At 40.7% G+C, this 18473-nt stretch overlaps 2 protein-coding genes across 2 annotated transcripts in view; both read right to left on the bottom strand.

Annotated features, from left to right (window-relative positions):
• Positions 1-17049, bottom strand: part of KCNAB1 (potassium voltage-gated channel subfamily A regulatory beta subunit 1) — a 453549-nt gene extending 436500 nt beyond the window's left edge. The window contains exon 1 of the mRNA XM_061168184.1: positions 16692-17049. Coding sequence (XP_061024167.1) covers positions 16692-16966 — 275 coding nt within the window. The 5' untranslated portion in view covers positions 16967-17049. The remainder of the gene's footprint in view (positions 1-16691) is intronic.
• On the bottom strand, positions 6638-12222 carry LOC133073811 (N-alpha-acetyltransferase 30-like). Its single transcript, XM_061167819.1, has 2 exons — positions 12195-12222; positions 6638-7569 (listed from the first exon to the last, which is right to left on the bottom strand). The coding sequence occupies exons 1-2, from the start codon at positions 12220-12222 to the stop codon at positions 6839-6841; spliced, it is 759 nt and encodes a 252-aa protein (XP_061023802.1). The 3' UTR covers positions 6638-6838.
• Positions 17050-18473: the final 1424 nt, after the last annotated feature.

Below are 18473 nucleotides of genomic sequence, written 5' to 3'. Positions count from 1 at the left end.
GTACATTCTGTGACCAGAAATGCCTTGAAAGATGGCCACTGGGGACACAGAATCTATTAGAGAAGAGGTAGGTGATGAGGAAGGTAGGTAGGTGGTGAGGTCTTAGTCCTTTTATAGGGGCTTTGGAATCTTGTTTTAAGTGTTGTTGAGAGACAGAAAATTTGAAATCAGGCTGATACTGTGGTCACATGCTCTACCCCTCTCACCCCCCACCTCATCCCATTCTGCATTGGCCTGACTTGGAGAACTTCCATGGAGTAGAGGTGGGGTATGGCGGAAAGAGCATTGTCTGTGAAAGCAGGAAGACTTGAGTTCGATCCCTGCTCATGCAGGACACTACTGTATTGACCGTGGGCACTTTCTGAGTCCTATTTCTTCCTCTGAAAAATACACTTCACCATATTATAACGTAGGGTTGTTGTGAAGATGAAAGGAAATATGGTATTTGGTGTCGCTGGCACAGAATGAATGGTGGTTATTTTTATAGCACCTGCTGCATCGCACAACTCCAGGGACTGGCCACTGACACTGCAGTCTGTGTGGATGCTGCCCCTGGTGTTGCATATACACTGCTGACCTGGACAGACAGAGCAAGCAACAATTTTCAGGAGACTTCCGTGCTATGGGTTACACGACTGCAAAATGGATGGGATGACTTTAAACATGACTTTCTCCTTCCTAAGGAAAAGTGAAAGATTATCTGGATAAAGTTCATTTGTTCTGCATCTGGTGAGAAATCCCTCCATCACTCCTTAAGCATCTCCTCAGAAAGCAGATTTGAAAGCTACAAAGAATCCCCCACCTCTACAGTCACGGCCCCAGTATGTTCTGCCAAGGGGCTCATCCATCTTCTTCTACACATTACTCTTTCAGGGTCTTGAAATTGTCAAAGGCAAGGCAGGGAGGCTGGGACACGGAGTAGCATCCTAAGAGGCAAATCTCAGCTACAAAGCAAGGCCTAAAAATGTATAGTTTCAGTGTTGTGATTACAATGTACTAGTAAAAGGTTTTATTGCAATCATTCTGTCTGAACCAATCTACCTTTTCATTGTCTTCTTCTAGGCACTTGTGCATGAGTGCTCACTCACTAAATCATGTCCAACTCTGTGACTCCATGGACTGTAGCCTGCCAGGCTCCTCTGTCCATGGAATTTTCCAGGTAAGAATACTGGAGTAGGTTGCCATTTTCTCCTCCAAGAGATCTTCCCAACCCAGGGATCAAATCCACGTATTCTGCATTGGCAGGTAGATTCTTAGCACCACCTGGGAAGACCCTCCAGGCCCTTTCATGCGTGCTAAGTCGATTCAGTCCTGTCTGACTCTTTGTGACCCTATGGACCGTACCCCTCCAGGCTCCTCTGCCCTTGGGATTCTCCAGGCAAGAATACCGGAGTGGGTTGCCATTTCCTCCTCCAGGGAATCTTTCTGACCCAGGGATCAAACCTGCCTCTCTTATGTCTCCTGCATCAGCAGGCAGGTTCTTTATCACTAGCACTACCTGGGAAGCCCTAAGATTATCCAGGCACTTATCTTATCTAAGATTATCTAAAAAAATCTATGATTCTGTTGGAACTGTAAGAAATCTTAGAAATCAGCTGATTCGATTCTCTTGTCTTACCAATAAGAAAAGAAACATCTAGGTAAATTGGCAACATTAAGAGTCAGTTACTGTAAGGACTGGAGTAAAGGATAAGTTTCCAGGAGCTTAGAGGTCAGATGGACAGGGGTTTAAAGCCTTGCCCAACAAGATGTTACTCTGTGATATGAGTGCTGAGTTTTTAGTTTCTTCCTCGGAAAAAATGGGGAAAATAATACTACCTTCTCAGGGTTAGAAACACTAAACTAGTTTATGTATTACATTGCTTCTTGAAATATCATTTCAAGGTTTTGTAATTGTAAATGTTTAGCACTGACCAAAGTTCCAAGGCAATCCTGTTGAAAAACAATCCACTGAAAAAACCCTCCGTGTGCTTCTGCTGTGGAAGACAAATGAAGAACTTCACTTTGCTTACTTTATGATAGAATGTTCTTTTCAGCTGGGAAATTTATCAAATCGGGAGTACAAGCATCCCGTCAACATTTTGAAAAATCGTGTCCTATGTGGTTTTGCTTTTCTAAAGTCTCTAAGGGTTATTCCAAGATAAACTTCAGCGGGAGGCCCTTCCAGCACTTGGCATCTTCCCAAACAGATTTCAGTGTTAATTTAAATAAAGGCACAACTGATTTTTTTAGAGGTCACCTTTTCAGAAAACTTGCTAGATAAGAACATCACCAAGAATCTACAAATGAACACACAATATATCACAAAGCCCACATTTCAAACCTCCTAGGAGAGTACATTAATTCATAAACCCACTCCTTCTTGATCATTATTCAAGAAAGACAGATTTTGTTATTTCCCATTCCTCAGCAGAGTAAAGATAGCAAATTAGATGAAAAGGGCTATTAGAGGCAGGAATCCTGACAGGAGCAAAGAAAATCTACAAGGTAAGTATACAGAAAGAGCAATGGAGGGGGGAAATACAGAAGCCAACATTTAAAAGCAAAATAGCAAAATGAGGCCTCTAATTTTCAAGGCAAATAGATCTATAGGCCTTAATAGTCCCTGAGGACATTTTAACGTAGCACAATAGTTGACATTTATCAAGATAAACTAGAGCTGTCAAATTGCTTCTTCAGGTTTAAAAAGTTAAAACCTTGACAGTTAAATTAGAAAGCTTCAGGTACTGGGGAAAATAACTTGAGTCAAAATTTTCATTCTCTGACAATGTTAAATGAACAAAGCCTAACTGTGAATTATCTTCTGCATTTAGAAATATTATCTCGTCCATTCTCACAAACTTTCCCCCATTACTAGTAACTTTGTGGCTTAGTTGGCTCCTAGCCTAGGAAAAAGTCAACTTTGTTTTTGAGCCATAGACCACACATTTCTTTCCCCTGCCCCTTTCCTATCTGCCCCTTTGCTGGTTCACATCCCCACAAAATCCTGCACATTCTTGTAAGAGTCCAGTTGAAATGATGTATTTTTACCTGACATTTCTCTTTCCTATCTCCCCACCTCCTGGTAGAACTATTTCTTTATTTCCATAGCACTTCACTCACACTTCAAACATCATACCAGTAAAAACGTACAGTGGACCTGTCTTCTTCCCCAAAAAGACTTCAAGATTATTCAGAGAAAGAAGCCTGCCTCACATATCTCCATATCCCCAGAATTGAACATAATAAATGATCAAAACTCTTGAATGCATTTCTATTTAATTTTCTAGTTTGAGTCTATCAATATTACATATATGGTAATAGAAGAGTGTCTTGAATTCTGAATACTGACTTCATTGTAAATTCATTCAACTGAAAATACTTTTAAAACACATTTACACTTAATACTTATTGACCAGTTTTTAGATAAATGATCTTCTGGAACCTAAAAATATTTCAAACAGACTTAAGCGTTTAATATTTTGTTCAATAAGCAACTGCTGTTTGGATAGTCACATCATCCGAATTACAAAGCCTGGAGACAGAAAGAGCTGATCTTTCTAACACACTGCACTTGTGGAATTGTTTATGATGACTGTTACCTCCTGAATCCCAGAGGTTATTAAATAATTCAACAGCCCTTTTGGACAGCTTGTTTCATACCTAATGTTCACTGCTGTAATCAAATTAAATATGCACTTTGGGCTTTAATTTTTTAATGAAATATTTCAAATTTGTAATTAAAAAAAAGAGGCTTTAAATACAAGCCACATTTTCTTAACTAATTTTTTGTCAAATTGTTCACCCCTCCACACGAAACTGTGCATGTATCTTGTAAGAGGATATTGAGACAGAGAACGAATGCCATCTTAAACGATATACAGTTTTACTTAATAATATTACATTCAAAACCATGGTGCACCCTGCTGTCGGGGACAGAGTGACTGGCTTATCCTCAAGAAACCTACAAGTGCATTACAGAAAAACATGTAATGATTACATTGTTTGAATGAACATACTCTCCTAGGTGCTCCTTTTAAAAACACACACCTGGCCCGTCTGAAATAACAGACTGACTAAGTGAGCTCTCTTGGCTCTCCACAGGGCTCCTTGGCCTTTGGGCCTGATGCTGCCCCAGGAGCTGTCAGCCAGAGCCCTTGGCTGCTACCATGGGAAGGGATGACCTATTGCACTGCAGCAAGCCCACCTCGCAGCCCCGCGGCAGAGAGCTGTAGGGAGGCTCCTGGCTTATTCAGCCATATATGATTCTTAGGGCAACTAAAAAAAAAAAACTCCGAGAGGTTCAAAACGGGAGCTAAGCACTCATGAGTTGACATTTGCACGGCTGTGTTCCAAGCGCCTGCCAAGCTGACATCACATCACCATCTACAGGTTTCTGAAGGGCCATCGACCTTCTCAGTAAAACGAGAAAGTTAGGTCCAAGCCGAGAAGCCAAAAGTGATTTACCACTACGTGGCAAAGGCCAGGTCAGTAAGTCAGGCTCCGAATGAGAGGGAAAATGCTGAAAGGAAAGGTGTGCATTGGACCCCCTCGTTACAGGAAGTAGCCAGACTGCCTCAACACCTCCCTTCCTCTGCACTGACCGTGGCTGGGTGGCCGGGACTGGCCAGCTGTTCACCTTGCCTGTTTTTCTCTCTTCCTAGCCATACATTTGTACTATGATTCCCAGCCTCCCTTGCAATTAGTTAGGTATAGTCATGTGACTGAATTCCAGTCAATGTCACTTTTACCTACAGCTGCCACTTAAAGTGATTCTACACATGATCCTCCATACTCTCCTGTATTCTGGACCGATGTCAACACTCAGCTACCAGTCAGCTTAGTAAACAAAAGCTGAGGATGACAAAACTTTTATGAGCCTGGGCCTGGATCTGACCTAATTGAAACTTCCTATTCTTGATAACACTTACATGCAAAGGAAATAAAACTTTCTTATATCAGGTCAGTGAACCTTCAGGATTTATTTAATAGCAGCTAGGTTTACCACCTGAATGCAGAGTTCCAAAGATTAGCAAGGACAGATAAGAAAGACTTTCTCATGATCAATGCAAAGAAATCAGTTCAGTTCAGTTCAGTCGCTCAGCTGTGTCTGCCTCTTTGTGACCCCATGGACTGCAGCACGCCAGGCTTCCCTGTCCATCACCAACTCCTGAAGCTCACTCAAACTCACATCCACTGAGTCAATGATGAAATCCACCCATCTCATCCTCTGTCATCCCCTTGTTCTCTCGCCTTCAATCTATCCCAGCATCAGGGTCTTTTCAAATGAGTCAGTTTTTCACATCAGGTTTCAGCTTCAATATCAGTCCTTCCAATGAACACTCAGGACTGACCACATTTAGGATGGACTGGTTTGATCTCCATGCAGTCCAAGGGACTCTCAAGAGTCTTCTTCAACACCACAGTTCAAAAGCATCAATTCTTTGATTCTCAGCTTTCTTTATAGTCCAACTCTCCCATCCATACATGACTACTGGAAAAACCATAGCCTTGACCAGATGGACCTTTGTTGACAAAGTAATGTCTCTGCTTTTTAATATGCTGTCTAGGGTAGTCATAACTCTCTTCTTCCAAAGAGCAAGCGTCTTTTAATTTCATGGCTACAGTCACCATCTGCAGTGATTTTGGAGCCCAAAATAATAATGTCTGTCACTGTTTCCACTGTTTCTCCATTTATTTGCCATGAAGTGATGGGACTGGATGCCATGATCTTAGTTTTTTTAATGTTGAGCTTTTTTTTTTTTTTTTACAGTGCACCTCGAAATTTATTTTCAACACCAAGAACCAAAAGCAAAGCATTTAAAGTGGAAGCATGTGAATCCAAACCAAGTGGGAAAAAAGTTCCAACTACTTTGTAAAAGCTGTTCCTCACAGCTGAGCAATAATTTTGATTAAATAAAATCATACCAATTTACATTAATTTTTTCTATTCTTTTCCAAAAATTCCCTCACGCTCAAAAAAAGTGCATCTAAAACCCAGCAATTCCCGGCTTCATCAACTTTTCTCATCCCTTTTGAGTCATTTCTTAAAGATACTCCAAGTAGATTTAACTTGTAAGATAAGAAGGGACTTCTACAGTAAACCACTCTGTCACTCACCTGGAAAAAGTATCCAAATTATAAAAATCTGAAATAATTTATTATCAAATTTAGAATTTAAATAAAAACAAGTTTGCTTGCAAAGGCTTAAAGAAAAGGAAAAGACAGCATGCATTCAAAAACTATAGAGATGAAGACAAATATACTTATCTACACAGGCACTGGCAGACGCAATTTGTTATCTTTACTCATTGTAAGACACACCCAACCCTACGTAACAATTTTTTAATTCACTAATCACTGAGGTACCAATATTCAAGAATGGAAAATTTAATATTGAAAAAATAAAACCTAAAATTGAAGCTTTTCCCCCACCCCCTCAGAAAAACTATGGCAGGTTTCATGTGAAATGTTAGTATATTCAGATATTTTTACAATCTACATTGGCTTTTTTTTAAGGAACAAAAATCATGTTCCACATCCTGGTTCTGCAATAAAATTATCACTGTGTAAATAATGTCAGCAGACTTTTCAAATGAACAAACAAATCTTGGCTATCAACTGGCACATCTTGTTGGTACCAAAAGAACTCTTTAAGTTTAAAACAATCTCTTTTAATTCAGAAGAAATGCGCCATGCCAAAGTGCAACAAATATTGTGCGACACTCAAATGAGACACTGACAGATAAGAGCTGCATGGAAATCACTAAATCCACCTGCAAAGCAATTCTGTACAAATTGCATTGCATGCAAAGGTCGAGTCTGCATGGTTGGAAAGGTGTTCCTTGATGTCAGTTTCTCAACGCAGCCACAATTTAAGTCGCAGTGCAACAACTCCATTTAAATAGTATCTGAACAGCCTCTTATCTCGAACAAAACCAAGATTTTCATAAAGTTTCAAAGCAGACTTATTCGTTATTTCTGTTTCCAAAACAACCTCATCACAGTCTCCTTCAACCATAGCATATATAGCTTTCTTAACCAAGTTAGTACCAATGCCATTTCTCCTGTATTTGGAATCCACGGCTAACACGGCTATATAACCTCTGCGGAACATCTTTTTGTGCATATCCAACTTGCAAACGATGGCACCTACACACTCCTCCCCTACCATGGCCAAGAAGCACAGCTGTGGCCAGTTGTGGATAAAATATCTATAGGTATATATGGAGTAGGGTTCAGACAGATCTTTGGTGATCAGTCTCATGATATCGGGCATTTGTAGCTCGGATTCATATCGGACGTAACGTATCGTCCGATCCTCCCCCGGCTCAACCTCCCGGCCTGAGGGGCTCCTTAAACTGCAGCCTGCGGTCAGGGATGAAGCCAGCAGCCGCACCTGCTCGTCTTCCTCCTCCTCCTCCTGCTCCGTGCCCTCCGCCAGTCCATTGCGGGCCGCCGCGGGATCGCTCGCCGCCGCTGCCTCTGCCGGGCTGGGGAGCGCAGTTCTTGCATTACTGGGGAGGCAGTGAGGGGGGCTCTCGCCCGAGTGTATCCCGGCTCCTTTTGTTGCAGTCGCTCTGGGGCCCCCTAATGTTGAGCTTTAAGCCAACTTTTTCACTCTCCTCTTTCACTTTCATCAAGAGGCTCTTTAGTTCTTCTTCGCTTTCTGCCATAAGTGTGGTGTCATCTGCATATCTGAGGTTATTGATTTTTCTCCTGGCAATCTTGCTTCCAGCTTGTGCTTCATCCAGCCCAGCGTTTCTCATGATGTGCTCTGCATTTAGTTAAATAAGCAGGGTGACAATATACAGCCTTGACGTACTCCTATTCCTATCTGGAACCAGCCTGTTGCTCCATGTCCAGTTCTAATTGTTGCTTCTTGACCTGCATACAGGTTTCTCAAGAGGCAGGTCAGGTGGTCTGATATTTCCATCTTTTTCAGAATTTTCCACAGTTTATTGTGATCCACACAGTCAAAGGCTTTGGCATAGTCAATAAAGCAGAAATAGATGTTTTTCTGGAACTCTCTTGCTTTTTCAATGATCCAGCGGATGTTGGCAATTTGATCTCTGGTTCCTCTGCCTTTTCTAAAACCAGCTTAAACATCTGGTGATTCATGGTTCACATATTGTTGAAGCCTGGTTTCGAGAATTTTGAGCATTACACATTCCAGGATGTCTGGCTCTAGGTGAGTGATCATACCATCATGATTATCTGGATCCATCTAGTCAAAGCTATGGGTTTTCCAGTAGTCATGTATGGATGTGAGAGTTGGACTATAAAGAAAGCTGAGTGCTGAAGAATTGATGCTTTTGAACTGTGGTGTTGGAGAAGACTCTTGAGAGTCCCTTGGACTGCAAGGAGATCCAACCAGTCCATCCTAAAGGAAATCAGTCCTGAATGTTCATTGGAAGGACTGATGCTGAAGCTGAAGCTCCAATACTTTGGCCACCTGATGTGAAGAACTGACTCATTTGAAAAGACCCTGATACTGGGAAAGATTGAAGGCAGGAAGAGAAGGGGATGACAGAGGATGAGATGGTTGGATGGCATCACTGACTCAATGGACATGAGTTTGAGTAAACTCTGGGAGTTGGCGATGGACAGGGAGGCCTGGCATGCTGCAATCCATGGGGTTGCAAATAGCCAGACGTGACTGAGCGACTGAACTGAACTGAACTGAACTGATAGTATTTCACATAGGTAGGGAGGCTGTTGATGAAAGGAGATATTGTTTCAACTGTCATCTCCAAAGAAGTGTTAGCGAGGGCTCCTCAAAACTATGCCATTTCCTCCACCCACAGAGCAAAAGCACATTTTCACAACAGTGAAAATCTTGTAGAACATTAACCTATGCTGTTTAGTGACAGCCATAATCTAAAACTGGAAGGACTTCGAGAGCTGTTGCTGCATAACCTCTGCATCCTCTTAGAGTTGGTGTGAGAGGGAGATGGCCAAAGACTCTGACTCAAACCTAAAATCTGAAATGAAGCTAAATTCATCTAATAGAGGATGATGCTTGGGCACCTCCAGGGCCTCTGTTCTCACATAGCTCTTTTGATGGAGAAAAGCCTGAAGAAATACTGAAATCCATAGTCCACTCTATTGCTCAGCCCTTCGCTCTCCACCAGAGTGACCTCCTAGCCATGTGAGCTGCTCCCTGACATCTCCCCATCCTTCTCAGGGCAACATACGTGGGGAGGGGATGCTGTGATTCCCACATCTCACATTACGTGAAAAGGTGAAATTACTAATGTGACATCTCAGAACCATCTAAAATCAACCTAAATTCAGGGAGGAAATATTCAGGGGTTAAGAGGTGACATCTGTAGCCCACTATCCAGGTTCACGTGCTGTTTCTATTGCTTAGTTGAATCTAACCATAAGGGAGGGTTTTTGCTAAGTTTTAGTTTTCCCCCATAAAGTGGAGATGATTAAAAAAAAAATAGTCACACCACAGATTATTAGAAAAGATTACACTGAATAATACAAGGAAATTGTTGGGTATATAATAGATATTCAGCAAGCAGTTGCTGATATTAGGAGAGGGAGACAGATGTTTGCGATGTACCCAAGAAATCCTGGCCAGGGTCTGGGAGAGAAGTATGGTTGTATCTATCCCTGTGTTTACTAGAAAGCAGATACCACGCTCTCAAGCCATGTTCTAGACTGGATTAGAGCCACTGTCTCAGGACAGAAGGTAATAAAAATAATAAAATAGCAAACATATAGTAGTTATAGTTCATATGTAAATAATCTATATAACATTTTTAGATAGACAGTGGTTTAAAGCATATCAAGGATTTTTACACATACTACTGGATATAATCTTTAAAATCCTAGAACATAGAAACTGCAGATGTTTTTATTTCCACCATAGAGATGAACAAATTGAGGCTCAGAGATAGGATATAATTTGCTGAAATTCACACAGTCTGTAATAGAGCCAGACTTTAAGCCCCAGTCCTCTCTATTCCAAAGATGGTGGATTCATCCTCTCCACGTGGAGAGAGGATTTGTCAGAGAGACATTTGATCCTTGCTAATCAGAAAAGATTTTAAATGAGGACATAAAAGAAAATCTTAGAAGAATGGGTTCTCAGTGAAGCAAGGAGGGAAGCAGCATGTTAAGATCTTTCTCCTAGAGACGAGGAATTTTCCCAGGCTCAGAGAACACATGGAAGGAAGCCAGAGAAAGGAAGACTGTGGAGATAAAGTCATGGATGGAACTCCAGAGGGGAATGGTGATAATAGAATTTGCTGAAGGGCCCTTCCTTTGCACTTAACACCTTGCTAAAACTTTGATAGATATCCTATTTAATCCTCCCAGTTCTATGAATGTGTAATATTGTTATTCCCATTTTACAAGCAAGGAGACTAAGGTCCACAGTCATATAGCTAGTGACTGGTAGGTAGTGTACAGTGGAATCAGGGTTCAGATCTGGGTTGGTCTGACATTAGAGTTCATGTTGATCTATCCCCAGTTTATGTAGCCCCAGAGGCTTATAGATAAAGCAAGATATACAGTGTCTCTCATTGGTTAATCCCAGGAGTGCACAAGAAGCTGAAGGGTGAATGTAAAAAAGTAATAAACCAAGCTATATAAAATATACCTAAGCTGTATAAAATGAAACTAAGCTAAATTTTAAAATCATAGCATGATGTCATCTTACCCCAGGAGAAGTAGAATATTCAATACGGAGAGACAGAACTATAAAGACTAACCTTGGACATGGAGTAAAAGAGAAATGGCTTAGATAGGTAACCTGACATTCAAAACAACAGGACAATGAGCTAGGAAGCAATCTTTCTGCATGCTCAATCTCTCAGTCATGTCCAAAACTCTTCTGGCGGGCTACATGGACTGTAGCCCGCCAGGCTCCTTTGTCCATGGGATTCTCCAGCCAAGAATACTGGAGTGGGTTGCGATTTCTTCCTGCAGGGGAATCTTCCCAACCAAGGGATCAAACTCATGTCTCTAGTGGCTGGGAAGCTCCCAGATGGCACTAGTGGTAAAAGAATCCGCCTGCCAGTGCAGGAGACACAAGAGACATGGGTTTGATCCCTGGGTCAGGAAGAACTTCCTGGAGGAGGAAATGGCAACCCATTCACAGCTTAGGGGAGATGTATTCCACTCCAGTGTTCTTGACAGGAGAATCCCATGGACAGAGGAGCCTGGCTGGCTACAGTCCATGGGGATGCAAAGGAGTCAGACACGAATGGAGCAACTGAGCTCACAATCCTTCTAGCGTGTGCCTAAAATCACAGTAAACTACCCAACAATGTCCTCATGTTTTAATGTCTCTGGAAAGATACTTCTATGTAATTTCTCATATAGATATTCTAAGAGTTAGAGACTTAAAGAAAGTCTGCCTGCTCTAAAAAAAAAAAAAAAAAAATATATATATATATATATATATATATATATATATAAAATCTTTTTTATGGGAAAAAAGAGCTTTCTCTTTAACAAAAAAATCTAATCAAGAGTGTTTCCTAAGGAAGAAAAAATTGGTTTAAAAATTTAGAGTTATTCCATTTTAGCCTATTTCTATCCCTCTATCATCCCTGATATCATTTTACTGGTGCTATTCACTATGTTCTAGGTTGACAGAGGAAGAGGGAGGAAGGGACAGAGGGACCAAAAGGGATCACATGTCCAATCTCCAGCACATGTCTTTTATCATTTACGTGGTCTCCTGAACTAGGTATTCTCATGCCCACCTGCAGACCCAGAGGACAGTCAGACTCCATAAAGGGGTTGTTGTTTGCCTCATGTTGTTTGCTCTCCATTTCTATTCCATACAGTCTTACATCTGTGTCTTTGCTCACACTCTTTACTCCACATGGGTTGCCTTCCCTGGCCTCCATCTCTTCTTGCTCAAGTCCTGCACATCCTACAGTTCCAGATCTAATCACTGCAGCTGGGACCTCTCCTTCCTCTGAGCTTTGTTATGACCTTCATTGATGTAGCACTTCTTATTTACATGTATGGCTCATCTCCCCCAAGCTGTACCTAACTTGAGGGCAAGATTCTTAACTAATTCCCCCTTGTCTCACCTACAGGGCTTTGCACAGAGAGGATGCTCAATCAATAGCTGTTCAGTGTTTGTTCCCTGACCGCAGGCTTGATTCGCAACAACCAGATCTTCCTGCCTAAGCCCAAGCCACAGGGATCACCTGCTGCCAGGAACTGGATCCACCAAAACTCACCTGGGAGCGTCCTCCCACAGGCCCACATCTGAGCCTCTTAAAATACACAGAAGCAAATAACTTCTAAGAAGACAGGAAGTTTTGGCAGCAGAGACAAAACATTAGAAATGTAACTACTCTTCAGGTAATAAACATTTATTAAGATGGTAGAAATCACTTTTGAAATGCTATAGCTCAACAATCATTCATATGTTGTCTTGTCCTACTAAATGTCCAGTCAGTTCAAATGGATAGGTCAGCCCTGGTTTGGAATGTTAATTCTGATAGTATTTAAAAGCTCTTTCTATTCTGTCCCTAAGTCACTTTTCCCTGGGAGGGTATGAATCCCTAAAAAGTCTCTGTAAGCACACACAAGGGGCTCTCATAAATATTAATTGAGCACAACAGGATTCTCAGCTGTCAGGTGCTAGGTGAAGGGTACATTTTTGCTAGATATTTTGAGTCACCCTAACTTTACTTATCTTCATAAGCCTAAATATACCAACGACAATGTGGGGTCTTGTCTTAACCCTTACTCCAAACTGTGTGAAAGCAAAATACATTAGTTATCAAATCATTTCTACATTATCTCAAGAGTCCTTTATAATGCCACTAGTCCTCTTTGCAGTTGAAGAAACTGAAATTCAGGAAAGTTAATTAACCCACCCAACTCTTTGTTAAACTTTAAAACTCAAGCTTTATAAACACTATGTAGTATAGAAAAAGCAATGAGATAACCACTCTAGAATATTACCAGAGAGAATATACACTGAGAAAATATTTTCAGAAAGCAATTACATTAAGAATAAATATATATGTATGTATGTATAAATAATATTGTATATGTAATATTTACCCATTAATTTTACTTCTAGAAATAAAGCCTAAGAAATAATCAGAGATGTGATTTTTTAATCTCACATAAAGATGTTTATTATAGTATTACTTATGATAATGATAAATAGTAAAATAAGAATAACTAAGCAATAATATAGCTATAATATGTAGTCTTTGGAAAATTTTAAGTGGTTTTTCAGGTAACAAAATAATCTGACATAAATGACTCCAATTCAAAAGGCTAGGGTAAAGCACAGCAAAATATTAGCAGTGATTGCCCTTTCTTTTTTATGTTTCTGTTTTCAAAATTTCCTACCAAGTTCAGATGTTACTTTCGTAATCTGAAAAAAGTTACTTAAAAACAACAAATAAATTAAAAATCACATCCACAGTTACACAAGAAATGAAAGTCCGCCCTTTATCTTCAACTCCGGAGCTCTGGTCCCTGAACCACCCTCCCTCGTTCTGCAGAGTAATGAGCCATCATACAAAATACATCAGCGTCACTGAGTCATCAGACAATTATGCAAAATAGCCAGTCAGAATGAAGTAAATTATATTAGATTGTTTCATATGCAATCTTATGCAGACATAGCCCCAGAAAGGGAATCACATTAACTCCAGACTAATGTGCATTGCCTGCCATGACTCCTACAATTTTATTTCCTAAATATACCAAAACTACTGGACCCTCCTCTATCTGTAACACTTTCTTCCAATCATCTAATAATACCCTTTGTTTCAAATTAAAGTTACCACCAAATCTGGGCATAAGACAGTCCTCAAATTCCTCATAAACTACAATTAACCTGCTATAAAATATTTTCATTCCATCTTCTCAGAAAAGAAACTGGAGTGAGAAACCATTCTCAATTCCTTTGTTGATGGAATTAACCAATGACACAAAGAATTATTACCCATAGCAAACACGTAATGTCTTCAAGGACTAAAGTATTTCATATTCTGTCCTGTAAGTAAAACTTTACAGTGGATACATTTGTTTATATTCTATATTAATCACATTTATATTCTACACACAGGTCTCTAATGGAGATATCATTCTTGGGCCATACTGTTGGAAGAAAGGACAATTGGAAGTCCAGGAAAATTCCTATAAGTTCTTTACTGCAACATCTATAAATGAAAGAAAACCAGGTGACTTGAAGAACTACATGTCCTATTGCTTACATTACAATTTTAAAGGATTGTACATTACAATTGATCATTGTCATCACTCCACTAATCTCAAGAACTCAACTGAAGTAGTAGTTCTAACATTGGGGTGTAAAATGGAAAGGCGCTGGCGATGAGAAAAATTGTCTTTTTCGAGTTAGGCACACACTGAGATCTGCGATAAATCTAATTTATGAATGGGCTCAGTGCCACCTGCACACACTAGTTTTCACTTGGAAACATCATGCTGTGAAATTAAAGGAGAAGTAGACATTTCTCATTTGTGATGATGTATGAGAGACACGACTTTCACTGCTCTTTAACACAGTCAGTAGGCAAGGGACTCAGACTATTGTGAATCAATGATTAATAATGTGTCCATTGTTACTATGGAAACCATACTTCTGGATCATCTCTCCTGAATACGGGACAAATTGCTATTGTTTGAGTAAAGCAGGAAAGAGTAGAGCTTGTTTTTCTTTTCCCAAGTTGCTGGCTCAAACTGATTGCTTTTAGTTGCTAAGTCATGTCTGACTCTTTTTCAACCCCATGGAATGTAACCCACCAGGCTCCTCTGTCCATGGACTTCTCCAGGCAAGAATACTGGAGTGGGTTGCCATTTCCTGCTCCAGGTCAAACTGATTACCTTAATTTATATTCCCCTCTGACCTGATAAACATTATTCCAATATCAGATAATACTGTAGGAATTGTATAGTCCTGTGTTAGACCCCTTTAAGGAAAGTTTCTGGTCTAGAATAAGTAAAACAATATGTTAAGAATGGCTCAGACGGTAAAGAATCCACGTGCAATGCAGGAGACCTGGGTTTGATCCCTGGGTTGGGAAGATCCCCTGGAGAAGAGATTGGCAACCCACTCCAGCATTCTTGCCTGGAGAATCCCATGGACAGAGGAGCCTGGAGGATCACAGTCCACAGGGTCGCAAAGAGTCGGACACGAACGGCAACTAGGCATAGCGCAGCTATGTTAGACTCCTTTAAGGGAAGTTTCTGGTCTAGAGTAAGTGAAAGAATATGTTAAGAAAGGAAAACGTTATCAAGCTTTTCATTTGCCACCTAAGTCTTTTTCCAGAAGTTCTTTAATAATGGCTTTAAAATTTAAGATTTATAGAAATGAGATACACTGCCAACACTGACAAACTCTTTCACGCTTCCTTTGACTGAGATCATTCTTCTTGGTCCTTTCTCTATTTATTATCTCTATTGGGATATTATTATATCCCCAATGTAAGTACACAAGCTTATAGGAGCTTCAGACAAATCACTTCAGTCATAAATAGTAAATGTGTTTCATAAAACACTTATACACAATTTATCTTGTTCTAAGTTTTAAATGCTGATATTTAAATCGTGGCTTAGATTTGGAAGTAACTTTTATTCTTGCCTTGGAAACGTTTGAAAAATGGAAGTTCAGGCATTTTGTAGTCCAACAAATTTTTAATCTATATGCATCAGTTAATTAAATCACTAAATATTTTCTTATAATGTCTTTTGAGAATTAGAAATATAAAAATGGGGCAGCTCAGAGCACACTGGGATGCTTTGATACACATAATATATTCTGGAATTTCTATGCTACCACAGTCTCTGCAAAAGTTTTCCCTGCTTTGACAATTTCATTGAAACTATTTTTCATTTTTAATGAATTTTTATTGCCACTTAATAAAAAGTTACCTTGGTCTTTATTTTCAGGATCATTTTCCTTGCAAAATTATCTTTAATTCCTAAGAGATTTTTTTGTAGCAGTTACAGTGAATAAGCATTCTTAAATTTCAGGATTCCAGACACTTTTACTCCACACATTTTGCCTTATAACATTGGGATTTGTGAAATTATTCCTCCCCTGCATTATTTGAAGCTGAGGCTGAGAAAAGGACAGGCAGAAAATCTACAGGGATCTGTCTTACACTGACCTCTTTTTTCAAAAAGTACCCTTTTCTCCTGATGATGTCTGTCTTAGACAGGGAGCCCAGACTCCCAGGCTGGTGGTTAGGGTGTTCTATTCTAGACCCTCATTGCACGCTGAGCTCTCATTCAACAAGTTCACACTATTCAACTATACACTTTTCAAACGGGCAAAACATATTTCCCTCCCTCATCCCCAAGTTCTCGAGGTGAGGGACGTGGAGAAAGATTGCAAAGCTTTTGTTATTGTTTTGGAAGGAGGCATTTTAACGTGATTTTTGAACTCCTCTGAATGTTATTTGAGACCAATCTTAATGCCATACTCCTTCTCCCTCTCAGCTCTTGAGTGCTGACTGCCTCCTTACAAGGGGTGTTTTCTGAATAACAATCCAGGGAGCATTATTTGCCATTTTCACCAGGTTCCTGCTCTTTACGGTTACACATTTGGAAATGTCAATCATCTGTACAAAACAGTCAGAGCTGTTACACCTCCAGTGGCATGGGAAAAGAAATCCAAGCATTCACTCTGGAGAGACGTTCAAACAGGGTCTTACACAGCCGGTGCGGGGAGCGGGGAGTCTTACCTGTGAGGCATGCCGGTGGTGTGGGCGGTGGTGTGCTCGCCGGACAGCCCCCAGAGTTTCAGGTACCAGTTCATCTCCACTTCTCGCACCAGAGCCAGCTGCCGTGCTCTGAGTTGAGTTTGCCCCGAGGGGCTGAGGCTGCTCTCTTTCCCATTTTCTGCAACTTTCTTGGGAGATTTGTCTTTGCTCCCTACAGAAAACCCAGATAGTTTCCTTAACTTGGAATTCTCTTCTGAGATCTGACCCCCTGCGGCCCCGGTCCGGGCTGCCAGCATCCTGGGAGTTTGAGTCTGTCTTTCAGAGAAAACGTGAAGTCACTGTCATCAAAGTAATTTGAATTGATTTTTCTGTTTCTGCCTCCCTCTTCTCTCCTGTCCTCCCCCCATCCCCTTAACCTTATCTTGCCGCAAAGCTGTAACTGAGCCGAGTCTGCAGCAAGGGATGAAAGGGTATCTCTAACTTTCCTGAGGAAGAGCTAAGGCGGCCACTATCTGTGAGATCCTGGAACATGGAAATTTTCAAAACAACCCCCAGTGACTTTGTAATACTGAAGCTTTATGGTGCTGTTTCTCATGCAAAGTTTGGAGTTCTTCTTCACTTAACAATGATAACTTTGAACCTTAGATCATTAGAGTTTTGTAAATTATATTTGATCATCATTTAGAGTTATAAAAACATGAGGCTAATGGAGGCTCATTAGGCATTCTTAATTAGAGTCCCTTTAGAGTTTTTAAAGTTTTAATGTGAATTTCCTCAAATAAGTTTAACAATATCACGGCAAGGGCAGGATTATCCCTTTTGTAACAATTAGCCTTAAAATAATATTTTCAATCTATTTTATAATCTTTAAGGAAAAGGAGGTTTTTGAATATCAATGAGCCACTTAACATATGTCAAACATTCTTTCATTTCTGCAGCCTATCATAACGGATTCAGTCATTCATCCTCTCAGTCCTTGTGATGGGTAGAAGCATAAGAATCACCTTACAACTGAGGAGACTGAGATGAAGTTGGAATTTAAAAAAAAATAGTAGGTAGGAAGTGGTGAGAGCCTATGTGTGCATGGGTGTGGATGTGGCAGTGAATGTGCCCATTGCACATGAAAACTAATCCTGAAGATGAAAAGAAAATTCAGTTAATGGCCCTTGTGCTTAAGATGCATGAGATTGGCCCACATGCCTAACCAACCAACCTGACCTCTGTCACAGCTCAGGTGAGAATGATATCAGTGCCCGGTCAGGTGTCTGAAGTAAAGTGAAAGTCGTTCAGTTGTATCTGACTCTTTGCCACGCCACGGATTATACAGTCCATGGAATTCTCCAGGCCAGAATACTGGAATGGGTAGCCATTCCCTTCTCCAGGGGATCTTCCCAACCCAGGGATTGAACCCAGGTCTCCCACATTGTGGGTGGGATTCTTTACCAGCTGAGCCAACAGAGAAGCCCAAGAATACTGGAGCGGGTAGCCTATCCCTTCTCCAGGGGATCTTCCTGACCCAGGAATCAGGCCGGGGTTTCATGCAATTGCAGGTGGATTCTTTACCAACTGAGCTATCAGAAGTCCTCTTAGGTGTCTACCACAAAGTCATTTCATGACACCCAAGCCCCAAGCTTCCCTGGTAGCTCAGCTGGTAAAGAATCCGCCTGCAAAGCGGGATACCCCAGTTTGATTCCTGAGTCAGGAAGATCCCCTGGAGAAGGGATAGGCTACCTGCTCCAGTATTCTTGGGTTTCCCTGGTGGCTCAGATGGTAAAGAATCTGTCTGCAATGCAGGAGACCTGG

The sequence above is a fragment of the Dama dama genome, chromosome 19, assembly GCF_033118175.1.
Source record: "Dama dama isolate Ldn47 chromosome 19, ASM3311817v1, whole genome shotgun sequence".
Taxonomy (NCBI): Eukaryota; Metazoa; Chordata; class Mammalia; order Artiodactyla; family Cervidae; genus Dama; species Dama dama.
Note: the sequence above shows the minus strand (reverse complement) of the source record. Positions and strands in the feature narration are given on the sequence as shown.

What these genes read in the sequence shown, in the direction of transcription:
- LOC133073811 (XM_061167819.1), bottom strand. Translation starts at nt 12,222, where the DNA reads ATGTGGGCCTGTGGGAGGACGCTCCCAG. An exon ending in CTGTGGGAGGACGCTCCCAG is followed by an intron (nt 7,570 to 12,194) that starts GTGAGTTTTGGT and finishes GCTCAACATTAG; the next exon opens with GGGGCCCCAGAGCGACTGCA.